Source organism: Solanum stenotomum, chromosome 9 (assembly GCF_019186545.1).
Source record: "Solanum stenotomum isolate F172 chromosome 9, ASM1918654v1, whole genome shotgun sequence".
Lineage (NCBI taxonomy): Eukaryota > Viridiplantae > Streptophyta > Magnoliopsida > Solanales > Solanaceae > Solanum > Solanum stenotomum.
In genome coordinates, this window is record NC_064290.1 from 4,565,149 (window position 1) to 4,588,493 (window position 23,345).

The following is a 23,345-nucleotide window of genomic DNA, read 5'->3' on the forward strand; positions in this document are numbered from 1 at the left end:
ATCAAGTTAATAAACAGAAACATAGTTATGATTTTTTCGAGAAAAATCTCTCTATTTTCATAAGATAGGAATAAGGGATCTACATATATATTATCTTCTATAAATTTTACTTATGAAATTACACTAATCAGTATTGTGCTATCGTTGTTGTTGAGTGATAGCATATTGGGGATACATTATATTCCCCACAAATTTTTTTAACATTTAGAGGGACACATGTTTGCTTGATTAATTGATTTTAAATTGGGGCCATTTATTTTGGCAAGTTTTTTTTGCTTTTATGGTGATGATTATGAATTTGTCATTTTTTGTTAATTTTGATTCTCTCTTTAAAATCTTACTAGCTACTCCTTTTGTTTTTTTTGTTTTTCCACTCTGGAATTTTAGTCTTTTAGCAGAAAGGGTGATCCGTACATTAGTGATTTGAAAAATAAAAACATGTTGATCTGCAAGTGGGAAATTATATTGGTTCCCCATTACCCTTTCAAATGTAAGTGGAAATATTTTGGTCCACCATCCTTGTTTGTTTCATTATGATTATACTTTCTCCGTTTCAAAATAAGTGAGGGTGACTCTTAGAGACGCGAAATCACAAATAACTCTTGTTGAGTAAGCTTTATTGCACAATCTAGACACAAGAAAAGTAACCAACCTTATAAGCAAGACTTTACTAGATATAGTTTGCAGATTTTATAGGATATGATGTTGCTCGGATATCAAATTTGTCATGTCCCAAACTCGAGAGGCAATTGGTACCTGGTGCCACATTTGATCCTGAGCTGACCCTACTTTTTTTAAGCATTTTTTAGCTTGTTTTAAAATAAGTGATGTTTTAAGATTTCAAGAAGAAATTGATCTTATACTTTCAAAATTATCCTTGTTTACGTAACCAAGAACCATTAATTAGCTTTTCTTTGATTAAAGGTAAGTTAGTAAAATTGTACTCCTTAGTTTCTAATAAAAAGTAAGCTCTTAAGAAGTATGTCCAAGATAAAAGCACATTTATTTTAAAACAGAGGAATAGTTGAAGAAAGTTGGCCCCAAAGAGGAAGACCCAATTTAAAGGGGATAGCATTGCACCTCGGATCTCTTTATGAGGAAGTGTGAAGAGGCAAAATTAACTTAAGAAGTATCGGTGACTAGCTCGAGAGATGATGTCCAAGATTATATAAGGAGATCAAGTCTAATTCATCCCATCACCACTAATATAGGACTCAATATTCCCATCACACGCTCAAGACTTGACATTTGAAACATGAAATATATATTTATGGGTTATACATTGGATAAAAACCTAAAAAAGGATGAGTTAACTTTGATATCATGTGGAAATATCGTGGATTTAATAGCACACAATCATAAATAAAGAAAATAGAGAAGAGGAATAACACAAGGATTTAATGAAGTTTCGGCTAGGCTTACTCCTCCTAACAAAAGCAGAGAAAGTTTACTACATTGTGTATCTTGTACTATTTCCGCAACAATACAATATTAAGGGACCTAGTCCCTCATCTAATTCATTTTTTTCCTCTTATATTGGGGGGTAGGGGAAGGGGAAATGGAGAAGGGATTACAATGTGGAGAATCGAACCCTAACCACCAAGGTGGAAGTTTAGATAGTCAACTAACTGAGTTGACTAAGATTCCTCTTTTCTTTCACATAGACAAAAGTAAGAAAATTTTAACTGAATTGCAATAGTCAATTTAATATTTAGGCTCTGTGACATTACAATGCCATTTATAAAGGCCCAAGTTGTAACCAAATGGGCTGTCAGTCAATTTAGCCCAATATTAATAATCTGATGGTCCAAGTGTACCCATAGTAGAGTCCATATAGCCCAATATTCCTTTATTACCCTACAAATAGTAGTTGGGACAAAATCATTTTTAGCTTATAGACCAATTTGAGATAGATCTTTTCTTAAAAAATAAAAAATGAAAAAATTGGGGAAATAGGAGATGGGATTACAAATTGTGGTATCGAACTCTCATCAACAAAATAAATTTTTTTAGTTAACCGATTGAGCTACTAAAATTTCCATGTCCTGGGGTCGATCATATTGATATTAGTGGTTTTCTTTTTAGTGAAGTCAAACCGATTCAATAAATTGGACGATGACTTTAAATTCTCTACGAATTAAGGGTAAATTTCAAGGATCTTATTTTAATAGCATGTAATTGAAAAATAGCCACATATCGAAGAGTCGTTGAAAACGACAATTTTTAATACGTAAATAAAACATGGACAAAAATATCGCACCCTCAAAAAAGGAACTCCGGCTGTTTCAATTACAGGCCCAGCAAATGATTAGCCCAACAACATTTTTACATGAACCAATGTGAGGCCCAATGGATATTCTTGGATTTTCTCATATTTTCTTGGTATACATTTTTATTAGATGATCATGGTAAAAAAAAGTGGGGGGGGGGGGGGGGGGGNGGGGGGGACTCTAATTAAAACAAACATAATCAAATTTCTTATAGTTATTAAGTGGAATATTGAAGTTTCTTTGATTTCTTGATTCCTTATGGAAGAATAAACTTAATACTTATGCTAAATGCTGCCTAATAATCTCTCTTTATACTAAAACATATTCTTAGAGGATAACATTCTATATATGGTGCTAAATAACATTGCTTGATGCTAAAGGAGAATATTTATTCTTTTAACTTTGTTTAAAGATGCTATGCGCTAAATGGAAAATAGAATGTATAATATAAAGGAATAATTACGGGTTTGAACTCAGGGGCGGATCTACATGGAGTTCAGGGTTTCAGGTGAATCAAAAAATTATACTGTGTATATAGAATTATTTATGTATTTTATGTCTATATAATTAATATTAAACCCCTTCAACACAAGCAAGAGGCTTAATTCAATGGCTATGGAAGTTCAAAAGCTAGTAAGTGTGCGGGTTCTAATTTGGCTAGCAACATGGCTCTGTCACTGCCTGAACTACTCACCTATCTAGTTTACAACATACGTATGAAGAGTACATATAATATTCATATATATATATATATATAATCAGTTAACGAATATATTATCGTAACTTTTCCAAATATAAAACACATAAAAAAAGTTAGGATAAGAAATTGGATCATCTGAATAGCTTTTATGGCAATATATACATTATTAATACATTGGAGATTCCTTTTGTCATTTTCAAAGGTAGAAAAATCAAATAAAATAAACAAAAGAAGTTCTGATCCCTAAGGAATAATATGGTATATGAGTACTTAAAAAGTACAGCTACCACTTTAACAGGTGTAGGAAGAGGAATCATACAATAGGGAGAAACCACTAAATAAAATATTAATCATACTTAGATTAATCAGTACTTAATTGTGTGCTGCAACATTAGCATTATATATGTTAAATTATAAGATATAATCTTGTAAATTAGAGTACTTGTGAATCAGAACCCTCTAATAATATTTTTAAATTTTTTTTTTAGCATAATAGCATAAATATAAAAAGGTTCACTACCTAAAAGCAAAGAACCAACACCATATTTTATTTAAAAAGTGACATAATTTTGTCGTTTTATATTTGGCTAGAACAATCAAAATCCATCGTACACCATGGAGTACTATTAATTATAAATTATAATATAAAGTTTGACGTATCATGCATAAAAGTATTAATTTAACATTAGGTTGGCAATTAGAAAGCCCCGTACAACTTTTAAAATTAGTTTTATTATGAATCACGTACCATTCAAATAAATATTTTGTTTGATCATTTAGATAGTCATTAAAACGGATTAATAGATTAATAAATGAATTTTTGCCTAACTTTATCTATAAAAATAGTGTAGGAGCCTAGGGTCGAACCATGGGCGGAGCTACCCTTGCCCGAGAGGTGTCAAGCGACACCCCTTCGTCGGAAAATTATGTTGTCTAGGTAGGCTAAATTTTGATTTTATTACTATATATATAATAGTTGGCACTCTTTAAAACAAGATGAAGAGTTAGATCAGTGGTTGAGGGGTTGCAAAATATTTCCTTAATCTTTGGCCTTGAACGTCAGGGGTTCGAACCAACTGAAGCTTTTTTTTTTCGCCAATTTTTGAGCGATTGACTTGAATAAAGTTGGCTTTACTATTTTATTTTTTAAAAGAAAAAATGTACTTTATAGATTAAACAAATCCCTAATTTCAAAAATTAAAGGGTTTGAGGAGGAAGAGCCCAAAAAAATCGTTTTTGTTCGCTGCCTTCGATGTGACTCTTCGTCGGGCGTCGCCAAACGATTATGATGATGTAATTATTTTTTGCTTTCATTAGTAAAATTTATTTTGTTGATTTTTATGTGTACCTACTGTCAAATGTTGATCAAGAACAAGAGATTTAGCTAATATTCTGAAGAACTACAGAACTCCATTGAAGGAGTATGAGAGAAAATGAAAGAGAAACTGCTCTGCTTTGTATTGAATTGAAAAACTGACTATTACAACTAAGTGCATTCTATTTATATAACAACTTACTCTAACAGCTTAAACCAATTAACTAACTAATGATGACGTGGACATATCAACTAATTAGTTAACTAACTAACTCAATACCCCCCCCCCCCTCAANAGTTGGAGGTGAGACCAACACAACCAACTTGTCCAAAACTACTGAGTGTTTGACTCCTGTAAGAGCCATAGTAAGGATGTCAGCCAATTGGTCATGAGTTCCAATGTGATGCAGTGATATAAGACCTTCTTGTAACTTGGTTCGCACAAAATGACAATCGATCTCAATGTGTTTGGTCCTTTCGTGAAACACAGGATTTCTGGCAATCTGTAGAGCTGACTGACTGTCACAAAAGATAGGAAAAGGCCTGCTTCTAGGAATAGTGAGCTCCTCAAATAGTCTGTCTAACCAAACCAACTCTCCAACCACCTTTCGAAGGGATCTATATTCAGCCTCAGCTGAGGAAAGAGATATAGTTTCCTGTTTCTTAGATTTCCAACTTATAGGTCTAGAACCAAGTAGCACAATATACCCTGTGATAGACTTTCTGGAATCAGGACAAGCACCCCAATCTGAATCACAAAAAGCCTGTACATTGTAATCATCAGTAGATGTCATAAGCAATCCTAAGGTGGGATCCTTCTTGAGATACCTTAGCATATGGTATGCTGCTTTCATATATGGTTCTCTGGGGTCTTGCATGAACTGAATAAGGTGCTGAACTCCATAAGCAATATATAGTCTGGTATTAGTTAAGAAATTAAGTTTCCCAACTAATTTTCTATATGCACTGGGATCAGAAATAGGCTTCCCCTCATTTGTCTTAAGCTTACCTGTCTCATCTAGTGGTGAGGTGAGGCTGGATAATTCAGAACAATAGTACTCTTTGAGATGATCAAGCACAAATTTTCTTTGTGAAATAAGCAAACCAACTTCAGTGTAAAGGATCTCCAACCCCAAGAAATAATGCAGTTTCCCTAAATCTTTAATTCTGAATTGATTATGGAGAAAGCCTTTGAGACTATCAATTTCTTCAAGACCAGTACCTGTCAATAGGATATCATCCAAATACACAGCTATGAAGACAGTAGATGAGCCATTTTTCCTATAAAATAGAAAATAGTCATTTAAGGAATGAGTGTATCCTCTGGAACTGAGGGCATCAGACAACTTAGCATACCATTGCCTACTAGCCTGCTTTAGACCATATAATGACTTATTGAGCTTATAAACTAGTCCTTTAGTCTGAATATCCAAGCCTGGTGGAATATCCATGTAAACCTCTTCATCTAACTCCCCATGGAGAAAAGCATTATTTACATCCAATTGATAAATGTTCCAGTGTTTCTTTACAGCAGTGACAGTTAGAACTCTCATAGTAGTCATCTTAATAACAGGTGAAAACGTTTCTGTGTAGTCAACTCCATAATGCTGAGTATAAACCTTAACAACTAACCTAGCTTTGTACCTTTCTATGCTACCATCAGCTCTGTGTTTAATCTTATATACCCATCTACACCCAATAGCTTTCTTTCCAAGGGGTAGAGGCATGAGATCCCAAGTATCATTTTCATGTAAGGCAAGATAGTTCTTGTGTCATAGTTGCCTGCCATGTAGGATCCATAGCTGCTATATCATATGAAGATGGCTCACTTTCATGTGAGATACTCAATACAAGGGATTGGCTATCAGGATACAGAAGCTCAGAGGTAATATGATGGTGGTTAGAAAATGATGCATGTAGTGAATGAGATGGTAACGTAGTTGTGGAATGAGATATATTTCATAGGCAATCATTTAGATAGGCTGGTGTTTTGTGTACTCTGGCAGACTTTCTAACGGATGGAATGTGGTCTGGTGAAGGAGGAACAAATTGTGGTGGTAACTCAGTTGGAACTGTAGTGTCTGCATGATCAGGATCACATTGCATATTAGCATTATCAGATTCAGGATTACACTAATTGTTATCAGAGAGAACAATCGTAGGATTGAGAAAATAAAAAACATGAAAATGACCATCTACCACATGGGAAGATGATTGAGTCATAGAGAAAGGGAAAATTGTCTCATGAAATGTAACATCCCTAGACACAGAAATCTTGTTAGAAGCCATACTTAGTACTTTATAACCTTTTGTCCCAAATAGATAACCTACAAATACATGTGGGGTTGCTCTTGGATCAAACTTGGTTCTATGGGATTTGGGAATTGTAGGATAGCATAAGCACCCAAAACTTCTCATTTGAGAATATTGAGGTTCTCGGCCATACAATAAAGAAAAAGGGCATTTGTTCTAAAGAACATCAGATGGAAGTCTGTTAATGATAAAAGTTGATGTGAATATACATTCTCCCCAATACTTAATAGGTAGTTTGGATTGGAAAAGGAGTGCCCTAGCAGTTTCTAGGAGATATTTGTGTTTTCTTTCTACTACACCATTTTGTTGTGGTGTGTAAGGGCATGATCTTTGGTGAATAATTCCCTTTGATTGAAAGAAGAGGGTGGATTCTTGGTTTACAAACTCTAGTCCATTATCTGTCCTTATGGTCTTTATGGTAGTTTTGAATTGAGTCTCAACCATATTGACAAAAGATTTGATAATGTGTAATGCATTACTCTTGCAGCTTAACAAGTGAGTCCAAGTGGATCTGCTAAAGTCATCAATTAAGGTGATAAAATATCTAAAATTATCATGGCTTGCCACATGATATGGTCCCCATAAGTCCACATGAAGTAGCTCAAAAATCTTGGTAGTTTTATCAGTCCTGGTGGGAAATGACAACTTATTTTGCCTTGCCATGGGACATATAGTACAGGTAAAGGGTTTCTTAGGTGAGAACTTCACAGGAATTGAGGATATATTCTTCATTTTTGCAAAAGGAACATGTCCAAGCCTGTGGTGCCATAAGAGGTCTGTATTGACATTAACTTCACGAGACAAACTAGAAGAATGAGACAGACTAGGTATTGAAACATAATTATTTCCATTATGAGTAATATTCATTACAGATGGAGCGATATGACATGAAGGAGAAGAAACATCAGACAAAGGGCATCTATAGCCTTCAGCAGTACTATGCAAATTAGCACATTGACTTGAGGTTTTCAAAGAAGTGTTGGGGCAGCCTTTTTTCAGACAGGTTGAGCAAAGCAGGTAAAGTCCATCTTGTACTCTACCAATTTCCAGAGGCCTCTTCATTGAAGGGCCCTGTAGTATACAAAAGGAATTAGAAAAAGAAACAAGACATTTAAGATGAAATGCCAAAGACTTGATGGAAATCAAGTTATATTTGAAGGATGGAATGAAAAAAACTTTATGCAATGTGATCTTTGATGTAAAGTTTACACTTCCAACTTCAGTTACCTTCACCTTGTATCCATTAGGCAAGCTAACTAACAAAGAATATGGTAAGAAAATGATATCAGAAAGATAGTTCTTATTGTAGGTCATGTGATGTGTGGCCCCCGAGTCTAGTATCCATAAGTCAGTCTTTGATTTGAAGCACCCACATGAAAGTTTGTCAAAAACATCAGATGAGTTACAAACTATCATACCTGCAAAATTTGCAGCACCACTCACAAGTTGATCTTCAGCAGCTTCTCCTGCAGATCCCAACTGGAAATATTATAGCAAATTGAGGAGTTGTCCATACTGATCTTTGGTAAGATTGGGACCAGAATTAGAGGATTCAGTTATGTTTCCTGTGTTAGATTCAGTATCTATCCCAAAAGCATTTGTTGCTATCCTTTTTCCCTTAGTAGATCTGTGAAACTGATTATTGTATCCATTGTTACCTTGTCCATTCCCAGTGGTACTAGCTTGAGGATAACCATGCAGCTTGTAGCATCTTTCTTTAGTATGACCTGGTTTCTTACAATGATTGTAGAAGGATCTTGGTTTGCCAGTGTAGTTATTTGTGGGAGAGAAATTAGTCCTGAACTATTGTTGTCTTCCACTTGAAGATCATGATGAGTTAGTGTGCATAGAAGAATTCACTGATGCCTCTGCAAACATTTGGTTATTTGGCTTGAATTCCCTTTGTTTTTCCTCTTGAACTAACAAAGCAAAAGCCTGGGCCATAGATGGCAAGGGATTCATCATTAGTATACTACCTCTGATTACAGTATACACCTCATTCAATCCCATAAGGAATTGAATGAGTCTTCTATCCTGCTCTGCCTTATGTATGTTCTCTTTTCGCCCACAGTTGCACACACAACTACATTGATTTTTAGCACTCAGATTGTTCAATTCTTCCCACAACTTCTTCATCCTAGTATAATACACAGTCACGTCAAGCACACCTTGACTCAAATCATTAATTTCCTTTTGGATCTGGAACAACTTAGCCCCATTTTTTTTATCATATCTGTCTTCCAACTCCTTCCACAATTCTAAGGCATCAGAAACATACTCTACACTATCAACAATTTCTTTTCCAAGAGACTTGAGAATCCAAGATGTGACTATATTATCACATCTTTCCCACTATCGATATTAAAGAGAATTGAGTGCAGGTTTCTTACACTCACCATTAATGAAACCTAACTTGTTCTTCACAGAGAGGGATCTCATTACACTTCTCCTCCAAGATCTATAACCGATTCCATCAAAAACAACCTGAACAAGAGGCAGGCTGGGACCATCAGATGGATGAATGTAAAGAGGATTACTTACATCGATAACATTGTTTGCTGTAGAACTAGTATTGGGATATGTAACTTCCACCATGGCTGCAAGATCTAATGAACTTTTAAATAGTTGCAACAGAGAGACAAATTGACACTACCGAAAAACAGAGATGACGAATCTAGTAAGAGCAACGTGGCTCTGATACCATGTCAAATGTTGATCAAGAACAAGAGATTCAGCTAATATGCTGAAGAACTACAGAACTCCATTGAAGGAGTATGAGAGAAAATGAAAGAGAAACTGCTCTGCTTTGTATTGAATTGGAAAACTGACTATTACAACTAAGTGCATTCTATTTATATAACAACTTACTCTAACAACTTAAACCAATTAACTAACTAATGATGACGTGGACATATCAACTAATTAGTTAACTAACTAACTAACTCAATACTTACTACTTTGTATTTTGACACCCCTCAATGTAAATTCTGGCTCCGTCGAACCTAACTTTATCTATGAGTTTACTAGATTTATTGTAAAAAATGGATCATAACACATAACGCCAACTCTTACTAAATTTTAATTTCATTATCTATTTTCTTGTAATAATTTATTTAATTATCGAACAAAATTATTTAAACTTTTTCTTCTTTCTTTATTATAGCTATATATAATATAAAAAAATCAATTTAAAATACATAGTTTGAATCAACTCAATTTAAATGAACCAAATTTGAGCAGGTCAATATATGTTGAATTAATTAATGGACAAATTATATTCTCACGGCTAATGTTGTGAGGGGTTAAGATTTTTTGTCTGCTTACAAAACTAATAGGAAAATATAATCTTTTGAAATTTTATATATGTAAAAATAAAATATCTCATAAAAAATCATATTTTTTAATATAAAGTTGTTAGCTCCCTACAAAACCAATTCTCCTTAATTTTGTCACCCTTAATCGCCACCATTCATTGTCATTGCATTAAAATGTATATCACTTTTGAATGGTCAATTTAATTATTTCATCATGTGTAATAATACAGTTCTATTATAAGGATTTTTCCCTTTTTTTTTTCTTTTTAAATGAAATTCTAGTCAAGATCAACATATATTAGTAGTTTTCGATAGATCTTTTTCCTTTTCTCTTTTGTTTGTTTGTTTTGTTCATGCAATTAAGTCGAAATTTTATTTCCCAAACTTTAGAAAATATTGAACATGCCAAATTGGTTGTGGACTCTGGGCTCATTGAAAGAACAAAGAGTTGGTACAATTCAAATCCAATTTCTTATCCCATGCATAGTATATGTTGACAAAATAAGCATCAATATCTTCTTTTTCTTCCGTCCTATATTCGGTATCTGCATTAGAGAATCGATTAAACAGATTCACACGTCGTGTAAGACTTGAGAAAGTGTTTCCTTACATGATTTTTTCTTATTTATGACTCGAATCTCAGATGTCTGATTAAGAATAAAGGAATCTTATCCATCCCATCACAAACCTTCGTCAATATCACGTTAGTTCCTCCCATTTGCCCCTTCAAGAAATTAGAAGTTGTCAATGCATGCCCCCAAAAATAAGGCAAAGAGATTGACTTTTCATAAGATTGTAAGGACAAATCATATATAGTAGTACTAGCTAGTTGGTCAGTAAGGACAAGTACTTTTTCTTAGCTCCCTTCTTTACTTCACATTTGTGATCTTTAACTTCTTTGTCACTCAGCTATGTATGGCCATATTTTTTCCTTTGCTGAGGATTGCTCTTTTCTTGAATGGACGTGTGTAACTTTGAACCAAAAGCTTCAATACGAGGGACACATATGTAGGGTAGGTTGGTCCAACCCCATAATTTTATATGTTACGTATTTTATACGTGATAGAAAGTAGGATAAACGTAATATAATGTTGATAAGAGCATCTTATAATTCATGCCTTATTTATTCTCTATATTATACTTGTAATATTATTTATTCTCCATGGAACATTTCATAGGATAAATTGATTGGATTATTCGGAAAATATACGAATTTGATCATAATAAGAACAAAAAAAAAAGTTAATAGTAAGTATTAGTATTTCTTGTTATGAAGAAGGAATGTTGAGGTGAATATGTGGAATATAATTAGGAGAGACAAGATTAAGATTGAAGATATTCGAGATAAGATAGGAGTGGTCTCTGTACTGGGCAAGATGAGAAACATGTGTGAGGTTGAGATGGTTTGGTTAAGTGAAAAGAGGTATAGATGCCCCAGTGGGGAGGTGTGAGTGGTTGACACTAAGGGGAGCTAGAAGAGGTAGAGTCAGACCGAAAAATTATTGGTGAAAGTGATTAGATAGGACTTGACGCATATTGATCTTACTGATGACATGACCTTAAATATGAGAGTTTGACGATCATAAATTACAGTAGAAAATTAATTTGTAGTTGAGTGATTCTGACTTCCTTACGAGATAGGTTTGTTGCTCATACTTGGACCTTCTTTTTACCAATAGTATTAGCACTGTTCTTGTAGTTTATTGATCTTCGATTTCGACTTTCATTGGTGTTTTTTGTGCTACAATTTTGTTACTGTTCTTTCACTTATTTGTTGTGTAACACTATCCATTTATTATTAATTTGTTGTTGCTATTGCTTTATAGTAATTAAGTATCAGTATTTCTTGTTATTAAAAGAATGTTAAGGTGGATGTGTGGAATATTAGGAGAAATAAGACTAAGATTGAAGATATTCGAGATAAGATAGGAATGGTCTCTGTACTGAACAAGATAAGAAACATGCGTGAGGTTGAGCTGATTTGGTCATGTGAAAAGGAGGAGTGTAGATTCCCCGGTGAGGAGGTGTGAGTGGAGAGGTAGAATCAAACCGAAAAAGTATTGAGGGAAAGTGATTAGATAGGACTTGACGTGTATTGATCTTACTGATGACATGACCTTATATGAGAGTTTGACAATTACAAATTACTGTAGAAAGTTAATTGGTAGTTGAGTGTTTTTGACTTCCTTGCGAGATAGGCTTGTTGGTCATACTTGGACCTTCTTCTTACCAGTAATATTAGCACTATTCTTGCAATTTATTGATCTTTGATTTCTGCTTTCACTAGTGTTTTTTGTGCTACAGTTTTGCTAATGGTATTTCACCTAATTGTTGTGTAACACTCTCCATTTCATATTAATTTGTTGTTGCTATTGCCCCCATATGTGTATCCCTTTTTTTCTCAAACTTGTCAAGCAGGATTTATTACTATTATCTATGAGGTATGGGTAGGATTTGTGTATACTCTACCCTTCCCAAACCACACTTGTGGAATTAACCAAGCATGTTGTTGTACATGTTGCATGCCAAATCATAGGGGTGACAATTGGGCAGGTGATATTAAGTTTGGACGGGTCATGATGAGTTAAGACAATAATCGGGTCAAGACCCAACCCAATTTTTACTAAATTTAATCATTTTATCTGTCTTTTAAACTATTTTAGTACCTAAGAAAATTAGTTTTTCTTTATTATGACTATATGTAACATATCAAATTGAAAAACAAGTTTTTAAAAAAATTTTGACAAGACTTCTTATGAGCCAATTTGGGTTACGTATCAACCCAATTTTTAATGGGTTGAAAAGGGTTGAGCTAATGAATGCTTAAATAGGTCGGACGCAGGGGCGGCTCAACGTAATTGGGGACCTAAAGCAAAATTTCAATTCGCGGCCTAAAATATAAATATACTTCATATATGTATTTATTCAAAAAAAAATAAAATTTACACTATTTAGATGAAAATTACTAATACTTAATATTGTTTTTTCAGTTACTAGTTTTAGGTATGATTTTATCAACTCAACATTGAAAAACATGCTTTAAGTGAGACAATTTATATGTATTGTTAACATAATGCTATAAGAAATAAGTTGATAAATAATAAATAAAAATAAGAGTTAGAACCATAGAATTTGACTCAAGAAGTTGATGACTTGATATACCTCATTTTAATATGCTTATAGCAATGCTTGAAACTAAAACTTAAAAAGAAATAAAAAAGAATTTGTAATTCACTTTGTTCAACACTTTTCACTATTAATTTTTATTTTTAACAAAGTACAAAAGATGCTAAAGTGGATAAAATAATTTATTTTAAAAAAATTATACTTTTTTATCATAAATAATTAATTTTTCTATAAAAGTTTGAACACATAATTTATTCTTGACAATAATTTGCGGCCCCCGAAATTTGGGGGCCTAAGGCAAAGGCCTTATTTTCTAAAGTATAGAGCCACCCCTGGTCGGACGAGTTGAGTTTGATTTTGCTTAATGAGAACAATATTAAAAAAAAAATTCTCTTGACTTACTAAAACGATCAAGTAAAAAATAATTATTTTTAAGATAAGAGTCGAGTAAATAAAACGGAGGAAGTACTTATATATAATGTACCCATAAAAGAAAATAAAGAAGCGCCGACCACAACATGTGGTCCTTAAAACATTTATAAGACCAAAAATAATACTACTATCAATTAAATGAGTCAAAATCAGTTATTGCTTGAACCGTTTGGTCACGATTCTTATTTTAAAATAAAAATAAAATGTCACAATTCAATTTGATTTTACTTTCTTTTTTTAACTATAAATTTAAAGAAAAAGTCACTTTTTAATAAATAGCATTGACTAAAATGAGACAATCTAAATTAGTTAAGTTGTAAATCAAAAATAAAAAACAAAAAATATCTCTTAGAAGATATTCTTTTTAGTACACATTATTACTAATGTTATTCATCCGAAATGGTTAAAATGTTTTTATATTACATCAATTGATATACTTTTTCAAAATCATCCTACAGGGTCATGAAGTAGAATAAAATAGTTTTGATTTAATATTTATGAAAGAGGAAAAATAAAAAAGAGAGAATAAAATCTAAGATATTTGTGACCAAATCTCAAAATTACAAATTTCAATTATTCAAACATTTTGCAAAGAATATCATACGGCCAAGTGTCAAAGAAATGTATAAATAATAAATAAAAGAAACAAGAAAAGATTATACTATTATGCCAATAACTTTGGAAGCCAAGAACTTTTGAAAGTCATGTATAAGTAAACAAAAATATAGTGATAAATAATGTATAAATATAAATAAAAATAATTTGGAATAAAAACTTTAAGTAGACGTTTGGTCATAGATTCTAAACACTTGTAATTTTACTAAGTAATGGAGTTCGTGTTGGCACGAACCCAGTATATGTTACTTTCTCTATTCCATTTTATGTGGAGATAGTTTAACTTGACTCGGAGTTTAAAAAAATACTTTTAAAACTTGTGGTTTAAAATGAATAATAGTAATTTATGTGATTATAAATCATTTCATTAAGGGTAAAATAAATATTTTAAAGTTAAATTATTACTCAATATAAAAATGTGTCATCATTTTTGGGACTGACTAAAAAAGAAAGTAAGTCATATAAATTGGGACATGAGTATTATTTTGTTCTCAATTTATGTGATATAAATGAAATTTCGAAAGCTAATTAATTTTTTTTTATGATATGTAAATATTCTAAGTTATTAATTATTGTGATTTATAGTATTTTTAATGTATTTTTTTAGATAATATATGTTACTCCTTTTATCTCAATTTATGTGGCATCGATAGAATTTCGACTGTCAAACAAATTTCTATGGCTTTTACATATTTTAAGTAGTAATTATTATGATTTATAATACTTTTTACGTCATTTTCAAATAAAATATGTTACTCTATCTATCTCAATTTTGTGATATTGATAGAATTCTAAATTCAATCAAATTGCACAATAATTAAACGTACAAGCAGGGTTTTATTGTCATAGTAATAATAATTAATTATGGAAAAATCCTTTTCGCCAGAAAATGGCTTTACCTTTTTAAACAATTTTACTCTTTTAACTTTAATATATTTTAACTAAAAAATGGAAAAAAGATTAATTTATTTTAAAATTAAAAAAATATTATAATTTTTAAAAATTTCTAACCAAATTCTTGCCAAATTTTCTAATAATTTAACATTACCCATTAATTATAAGTTAACTAACATTAAAAGCAAAGAAGAGGCTATGATGTGACTGTTTTATTCAAAGAGGTTACTACACGCGTCTTACAAAAACATGTGGAGAAGCATAAATTGACAAAAATAGCCTTAGATTGAATATCAATTCCAAACAACTGTCATGTTAACGGAGAGGTGATAGCTTTTAACACTGATTTTCAAATAAAATGAAATATTGTTCGATTTTTAGTTTGAATGATTATTATGACCAAACAAATCGTTAAATAAGAGTTAAATTACATAAATTATAATGAGGTGATAAGTATGATAAATTTTTATAATTAGCTAGAAATCTCGAATTTGAGTCCCTAGTAGACATAGACCAACAAAAAATTACATGAAAAGATGATTCCATGGAATATTCCACCTCTATTAGGAATATATATTTTTTTTATATTCAATTTCAACCCATAAAGTTCCCATAATTAAAGAAAGACTCCACTAATTTGGACTCTTGTTGATTTTTAGTTAGAACTTTCCACTCTGTTCTTCACATCTTTCTTCTATAAAAAAGCTTAAACAAAATCCCAAATTCTCTGCAACTTTGCTTCAAATCACTTCTCCTTTTCTCCTACTCTCTCGTGACCCCATTAATCTTCTCTTTTTTCTACTTCTTCTGGATTTTTCCTTCACGGGAATCTTGAGATTACCCATAAATAATTATTCACTCTGTTTTTACTTTTCATAAATTTTTGAAAAAAATTGTGAATGTTTTAAGTTAATGCTGAAAATTGTTTGATACCCAGTTTTCTCCGTGATAAAGGGTGGAAGAATCCGTGATTTTTTTTTCCTTTTTCAACTTTACTTAGAAAAGTCTAGAAGAAAGAGTTGGTAAAAAGAGTGTTTTTTTTTTTCGAAGATGAGTCGGAAAATTGAGAAGATGGCTTCAATTGATGCCCAATTGAGGCTATTAGCACCGGCGAAAGTCTCAGAGGATGATAAGCTTGTGGAGTATGATGCTTTGTTGCTTGACAGATTTCTTGATATTCTGCAGGATTTGCATGGAGAGGATATTCGAGAAACGGTACTTTTAGTTTGTTTTTAAGGTTTTTTGTGTGCTTTTTTTAACTTCTGGTGAAACCCTTTGTTGTGCTTCTTCATAATTTGTGGTTTGAATGCAGTGTGATAATTATACATTTTGCTTAATTTTGTTGGTACTTAGTTTAATTTCGTGTTTATCAGCTTCTGTTCAGCTCCTTTCCTGCAACTGTTTTGATGTTTATGTGGTGTGAGTAGAAAAGAGTGGTACTTTATTCATAGTTTCTGGTTTGAATGCATTAGACTAGTTTCCATTATACCAAGTTTTGTCAGTTAGTATTTATCTTTATTGTGTAACTTTTTTTCGCATTCTTTTTTAACGTTTATGTGGCATGTGTGGAAAAGGCTGGTACTTTATTAATATTGTGGTATAGTTGCTCTAGGCTAATTTCCATTATGCTTGATTTTGTTAGTTCTTGACTAGTTTATACTAGCATATAAAAAGGTTTTGAGTTGGGTGTTCTTTCAAATTAAACTATTTTTATTTTTTGGGTGAATGGGTTGGGTGGAATCTTTAAGACCGGTAGTGTGTTCATAATTTGTGGTTTCAATCACTAGGCAATTCTCATAATGTGTTATTTTTGTTAGTCCTTAGTCTGTTCAGAGCATATATAATGTTTTGAGTTAAGTGTAAGAACCAATAAAAAGGAGGGAATGGATTGTTGAGGGTGATGGAGCTTCTTTTAATTTGACTAAGACATATAGTTATGCCATTTTGAATTAGTTCAGTGACGGTGAGATTCTCCTGACTCATTAAGGAGAAGTCTCTATTAGCCTTTGAATCAGGGAGAGTATTCTTTTTAAATATGTGCAAAGTAACTTCCCTATCTTATGAAAAGAAGAAACAAAAGATTTATATTCACCTTGTTCCTTATCTATTACGATGATCTGATTTGGCCCCATCTGTTCTGTTCTTCTATTAAATTAGTTTTAGCTTTGGTCCCTGGGGCCTGAGTAGTACTCACATCTCCTTTAATGTCTTCCTCTATCAAAGAATGTTCATCTGGGATAAAAGTGAGTCAAAGTTTTACTTTCGAAAAAAGCATGTTGTTTCTATCTTTGCGAGGCACGGTAAATTGTAGGTGCTGCGGTCTTAATCATTACAAAATATTAGCGATTTCTGGTAAAAGTGGAAGGAACTTACTGTGGTGCTACATTGTGTTAGGTTCAAGAGTGTTATGAACTATCTGCTGAATACGAAGGGAAGCATGACCCACATAAGTTGGAAGAGCTTGGGAGTATGCTTACCAGTTTGGATGCTGGGGATTCCATTGTAGTCACCAAAGCCTTTTCTAACATGCTTAACTTGGGTAACCTTGCTGAAGAGGTTCAGATAGCTTACAGACGAAGAAGTAAGCTAAAAAAGCGTGATTTTTCGGATGAGGCTTCTGCACTAACTGAATCAGACATTGAAGAGACTCTTAAGAAGCTCGTCGGACAGCTAAACAAATCACCCCAAGAAGTTTTTGATGCTTTGAAGAACCAGACGGTGGATTTGGTGCTAACAGCACATCCTACTCAGTCTGTTCGTAGGTCTTTGCTTCAAAAGCATGCAAGGTAAGTTACGATTGCTGAAATTAACAGAAAATGTGTGCTGAAATAACAGCATATCCTATTCAATCTAGAGAGCAGCTCTTTTTTTTTCCTTTCCAGTTACTTTTTCTTAACTGTCGAGATAAGATTCTCATTTCCCACTTGCTGTCCAGGATTCGTGATTGTATGACGCAGTTGTACGCCAAAGATATTACTCCTGATGATAAGCAGGAGCTAGACGAGGCTCTACAAAGAGAGGTATGAGGTTCATAGTGCTGGTTTTTCTTGTCGTTTTCTTCTCTTTCTATCATGCCAATTCCTCCCATTTCAGTAAGGATTTAATTTTATGTTTTTAAAAAGGCTTAAATTTTATTTGGTATACGAAGTTAGTGTACAGAAATGTTGTTTAGTGAACTTGTGCTAAGCTAAAGTGGATGTGAGGAAACACCTTCAAGACCGGTGCTTTAGTAAATTTCTGCTGGTTGTAGAGTATTCTCTTATTGCGTTTTCACTCCCCTGGTGCATAAATATTGATATTGGAGCATCACTCTTTCCTTCTTCATGTGAAGATGATATATAGAGCTGATAACAAAACTCGGATAGGAAGATCATTAGTACATGATGAGAAATATAGGTTCAATTGTTTTTTTGTTTTGGTTTCCCACCCGGTGTCCGGAGCCCACATTGGAGCTCCAACTAGATCCGGATCGCGCTCTACAGGGCCCATTCGGGGGTGGCGCTCCCAACAAAAATTTCTCCATACCTAGGGCCCGAATCCGAGACCTCTGGTTAAGGTGAAACACTCCCACCAGTGCACCACAACCCATGTTGGTTAGGTTCAATTGTTAAAGAAGCTAGACCTTTCAGGAACCATATCTTAGCTTTTAAATGGAAAGAAAGAGATTCACCTCCGTAGAGGTGTTTAAGCTGCCAGATCACCTTTACTTTTGTGCATTTAAAAGTTTGTAATAGTATTAAGAAGAGTTGGCATGTATTTAGTTTTTAAAAAATGAATAAATAAGGAGAGAATGATCTAGAGTCCGCTAACAGGTGTCAGAACTATTTGATTTCTATATTTTTACCACTCACTCCTTGCCCTTTAACGTGATTTTGGGTATTAAGCATTGCCAGAATATCACATTAGTCCTCAATCCTCTGCATAAAGAATATTAACAACTATAAATTCCTGTGACTCTTCTCTTTTGCTGCATACAGATACAAGCAGCCTTTCGCACAGATGAAATCAGGAGGACTCCACCAACTCCACAAGATGAGATGAGGGCGGGGATGAGTTACTTCCATGAGACAATATGGAAGGGGGTGCCAAAATTCCTACGCCGTGTTGACACTGCTTTGAAGAATATTGGAATAAATGAACGTGTTCCCTACAATGCCCCTCTCATTCAGTTTTCTTCTTGGATGGGTGGTGATCGAGATGGTATGACCTTTCTTTACAAGTAGCATTGTCTTTCCATTTTTTGTGTTCTCACTCATTGAAAGTCAGATTAAGCACATATTAGAAGGAACTAACACTGATACAAGCGGAACTTATGGTTGGTTTAAGATTCTTTAGTTTATTGAAATTCTCAAAGGTCAATGAGTTCGGTGTATCCTTATATAAATCCATGGATTCAACTTTGAGGGACAAAAAGATGATGTTTGTTTAGTTGAAGTGTTCTCAATTCATTCACAATTTCGTAGTATCTGAAACATCATAGCTAGATGGTAAAATGGTACTTTTAAAGCTTTACAATATGCATTAGGTTAGAGCAGTAGAAGCATCTTGCTTCTGATTCTCGAGTGACATAAGAAAATATTCTCCTTGAAGCTCAATGTAATTGCATGCCAAGTTTGAATGTTTTTGTGAAGGCACCAACAAATTTTGATGTGCATGCAGGCAACCCTAGAGTAACCCCGGAAGTGACAAGAGATGTGTGCTTATTGGCTAGAATGATGGCTGCAAATCTGTATTTCTCTCAGATTGAGGATCTTATGTTTGAGGTGACAAATTGGTTACTGGATGTTGTTGCCTGCAATTTGCCTCCGATCCCGTACTAAATTTTTTTGCCTTGCCCGTTTTATTTTGCTTATGCCAGCTTTCAATGTGGCGATGCAATGATGAGCTCCGTGTGCGTGCAGAAGAACTTCATAGGACTTCCAAAAGAGATGCAAAGCACTACATTGGTATTTACCTCCATTCTCTGTTCTGCTACCAGACTTGTTTTCTGAAAGTGTATTGGTTTGGGGCTCACATATCATTCTCTTCCGCCTTGCCTTTCTCTTTTTATGATTATTGATGCTAATATTCTAGAGTCTCTCTCCCTCCTACCCTTCAACTACTAACTGTTCTTCTTGCTTAATCTACTAATACAGAATTTTGGAAGAAAATTCCACCGAATGAGCCCTACCGTGTTCTTCTTGCGGATGTGAGAGATAGGTTATATAATACACAGGAACGCGCTCGTCAGCTACTAGCCAATGGGTTCTCTGATGTTCCTGAGGAGTCGACATTCACAAATCTTGAACAGGTGTCCTTCAGAAACTCTTTTTATTTCTGCTCACCTCTTCAATAATACAGAACTTGTTGGCTTGATTCCAAATTTACCCATGCTGAAAAGATATCTTTTTCATTTCCAATGTGTGTCAATGATCTTTCATCTAGGATTCTATATGTGATTTTTAGTTCTTTTTATTTGAAAGTGGATTAGGATGTCTAAGTAGCAAACTGATAGTCTGTTGACTAAATGTTGAAAGACAGAGAAAATAGTTTATGTAAGATAATAAGGAAACGAACTCAAGCGAGCTTTTGGAATTCTTATTTGACAATATTCATCTTGCTTTAACAAAGTTATAACATACTACAACGCCAAATTTGTGAGCCAAGTTCTACAGGTTATTTTAGGATTTTATTTATCACCCAAATTAGTATGGTTCTCATTTCTCAAATGTTATTTCATGGCATTCAGATCTGCTAATAGACATGCCAATTTCTGTATGATTTGAATATGTGAAAAAGTTGGTTGTCTTTATCCTGCAGTTTCTGGAACCTCTGGAGCTGTGTTATAGATCTCTATGCGCTTGTGGTGACAGACCGATTGCTGATGGAAGCCTTCTTGATTTTCTAAGGCAAGTGTCCACCTTTGGTCTGTCGCTTGTGAGACTTGATATTCGGCAAGAGTCAGATAGACACACTGATGTTCTAGATGTTATAACAAGGCACGTGGGTGTTGGCTCCTATAAAGAATGGTCTGAAGAGAAGAGACAGGAATGGCTCTTATCTGAACTAAGTGGCAAGCGTCCACTTTTTGGACCTGATCTCCCTAAAACTGATGAAGTCGCTGATGTTTTGGATACCTTTCATGTCATCGCTGAACTTCCCGCCGATAGTTTCGGTGCTTATATAATTTCGATGGCCACGGCACCCTCTGATGTGCTTGCCGTTGAGCTTTTGCAGCGTGAATGTCATGTAAAAAGTCCATTGAGGGTTGTTCCGTTGTTTGAAAAGCTTGCTGATCTCGAGTCTGCACCTGCTGCTGTTGCTCGGTTGTTCTCCATAGATTGGTACAGAAACCGTATCAATGGGAAACAAGAAGTTATGATTGGGTATTCTGATTCGGGTAAGGATGCTGGCCGACTATCTGCAGCTTGGCAATTGTACAAGGCTCAAGAGGAACTTGTAAAGGTGGCAAAAGAATTTGGAGTAAAGCTAACAATGTTCCATGGCCGAGGTGGGACTGTTGGAAGGGGAGGGGGTCCCACCCACCTTGCTATCTTATCACAACCCCCCGACACAATTCATGGCTCACTTCGTGTGACTGTTCAAGGTGAAGTTATTGAACAGTCATTTGGGGAGGAACACCTGTGCTTTAGAACTCTTCAGCGTTTCACAGCAGCTACACTTGAGCATGGAATGAACCCCCCTGTGGCTCCAAAGCCAGAGTGGCGTGCCCTATTGGATGAGATGTCTGTTATTGCTACAAAAGAGTATCGGTCTTTTGTGTTCCAGGATCCACGATTTGTTGAATACTTCCGCCTTGTAAGTATATTCAAGTTAATTCATAAGTTGATTTGAACTGCTTTTAAATGACTCTTAATCATAATTTAAAAAGAGGTATAAGAAAAAAAACATTCAGAAACCAACATATTCAAAGAATTGAAGGGGACATGAACAATAGTTTTTAATTAGGTGAAAGCAGTCGTTCTAATAATTAGTCAAAATAGGCATGAATGGCAATTGCATTGCAGACATTGCTAACTTATTTGCCTTCAGCCTGATGCCTATGAAACTGAACTTTCTTTTTCTGTTTGTCAAAAATGCAGGCAACCCCAGAATTAGAATATGGTCGCATGAACATTGGAAGTCGCCCAGCCAAAAGGAAGCCAAGTGGTGGGATTGAATCTCTTCGAGCTATTCCATGGATCTTTGCATGGACTCAGACGAGGTTTCATCTCCCAGTCTGGCTTGGCTTTGGGGCTGCATTCAAGCATGTTATTGAGAAGGATATAAGAAATCTGCAAATGCTCAAGGATATGTACAACGGATGGCCTTTCTTTAGAGTGACACTTGACTTACTCGAAATGGTCTTCGCTAAGGGAGACCCTGGTATTGCTGCATTGTACGATAAGCTTTTAGTATCTGAAGATCTGTTGCCACTTGGAGAGCGATTGAGATCCAAATACGAAGAAACAAAGGGCTTTCTCCTTCAGGTACATAAATTAATACTATTATTTTACCTTATCACCAGAAAGCTCACATTTTATGGAACATTTCTTTTAATCGCGCTGCTTGTCATAGGTTGCCGGGCACAAGGATCTTTTGGAAGGAGATCCATACTTGAGGCAAAGGCTCAAACTTCGTGACTCTTACATTACGACCCTCAATGTAAGCCAAGCATACACATTGAAACGAATTCGCGACCCCAACTACAATGTGAAGGTCAGGCCGCATCTAGACAAGGAGATCATGGAATCAAGCAAACCAGCTGCTGAATTAGTGAAGCTGAATCCTACGAGCGAGTATGCGCCTGGCTTGGAAGACACCCTCATCTTGACCATGAAAGGTATTGCTGCTGGAATGCAGAACACTGGTTAAGGCAAAGGCCATTATGTATGTATAATAAGTGCTATTGTCTTTTAACTTATATGAATCCTGTTTCTGTTGAAGAATAGTAATGATGAAATGTTTTTGAAGAATTTTGAGTGTGTGATTTCTGATTAATACGTTCTTGAATAAGAAAAAACTTGGAATCATCGGTGTCTAACTGGAAATCGCAATGAGTCGATATATTATGATCTGATGTTGAATTCCAACGACTGAATGAATTTTTTAGCCAAGCATCCGTTGGTAAAACATTATGTTAGTGATACATTTTATGTTATAATTCTTGCATTATAATTTTTGTATTACTTTGTGTGAGCAAATCAAACTTAAAAGTTTGCTGGGCAAACAAGAGGTAGTAAAAGTCGGAAATCTAGTACTAGTCATAAAAATCGATTTTGGTTTCAAAAGATACCAGAGGATCATTTGGTGTGAAGATAAGTTATATAGGAATTAATTATCTTCGTATTATTTTTTGTTGACAATGTGATTTGTTATATTAAAGA

General features: G+C 34.2%; 1 protein-coding gene across 1 annotated transcript; it reads left to right on the top strand.

Annotated features, from left to right (window-relative positions):
- The first annotated feature begins 15,688 nt into the window (after positions 1-15,688).
- Positions 15,689-22,957, top strand: LOC125877954 (phosphoenolpyruvate carboxylase-like). Its single transcript, XM_049559246.1, has 10 exons — positions 15,689-16,194; positions 17,374-17,765; positions 17,915-17,999; positions 18,957-19,179; positions 19,639-19,742; positions 19,838-19,925; positions 20,115-20,269; positions 20,779-21,777; positions 22,062-22,448; positions 22,537-22,957. Exons 1-10 carry the CDS (start codon positions 16,030-16,032, stop codon positions 22,831-22,833), a joined length of 2,895 nt encoding a protein of 964 aa, XP_049415203.1. The 5' UTR covers positions 15,689-16,029; the 3' UTR covers positions 22,834-22,957.
- The last annotated feature ends 388 nt before the right edge of the window (positions 22,958-23,345 follow it).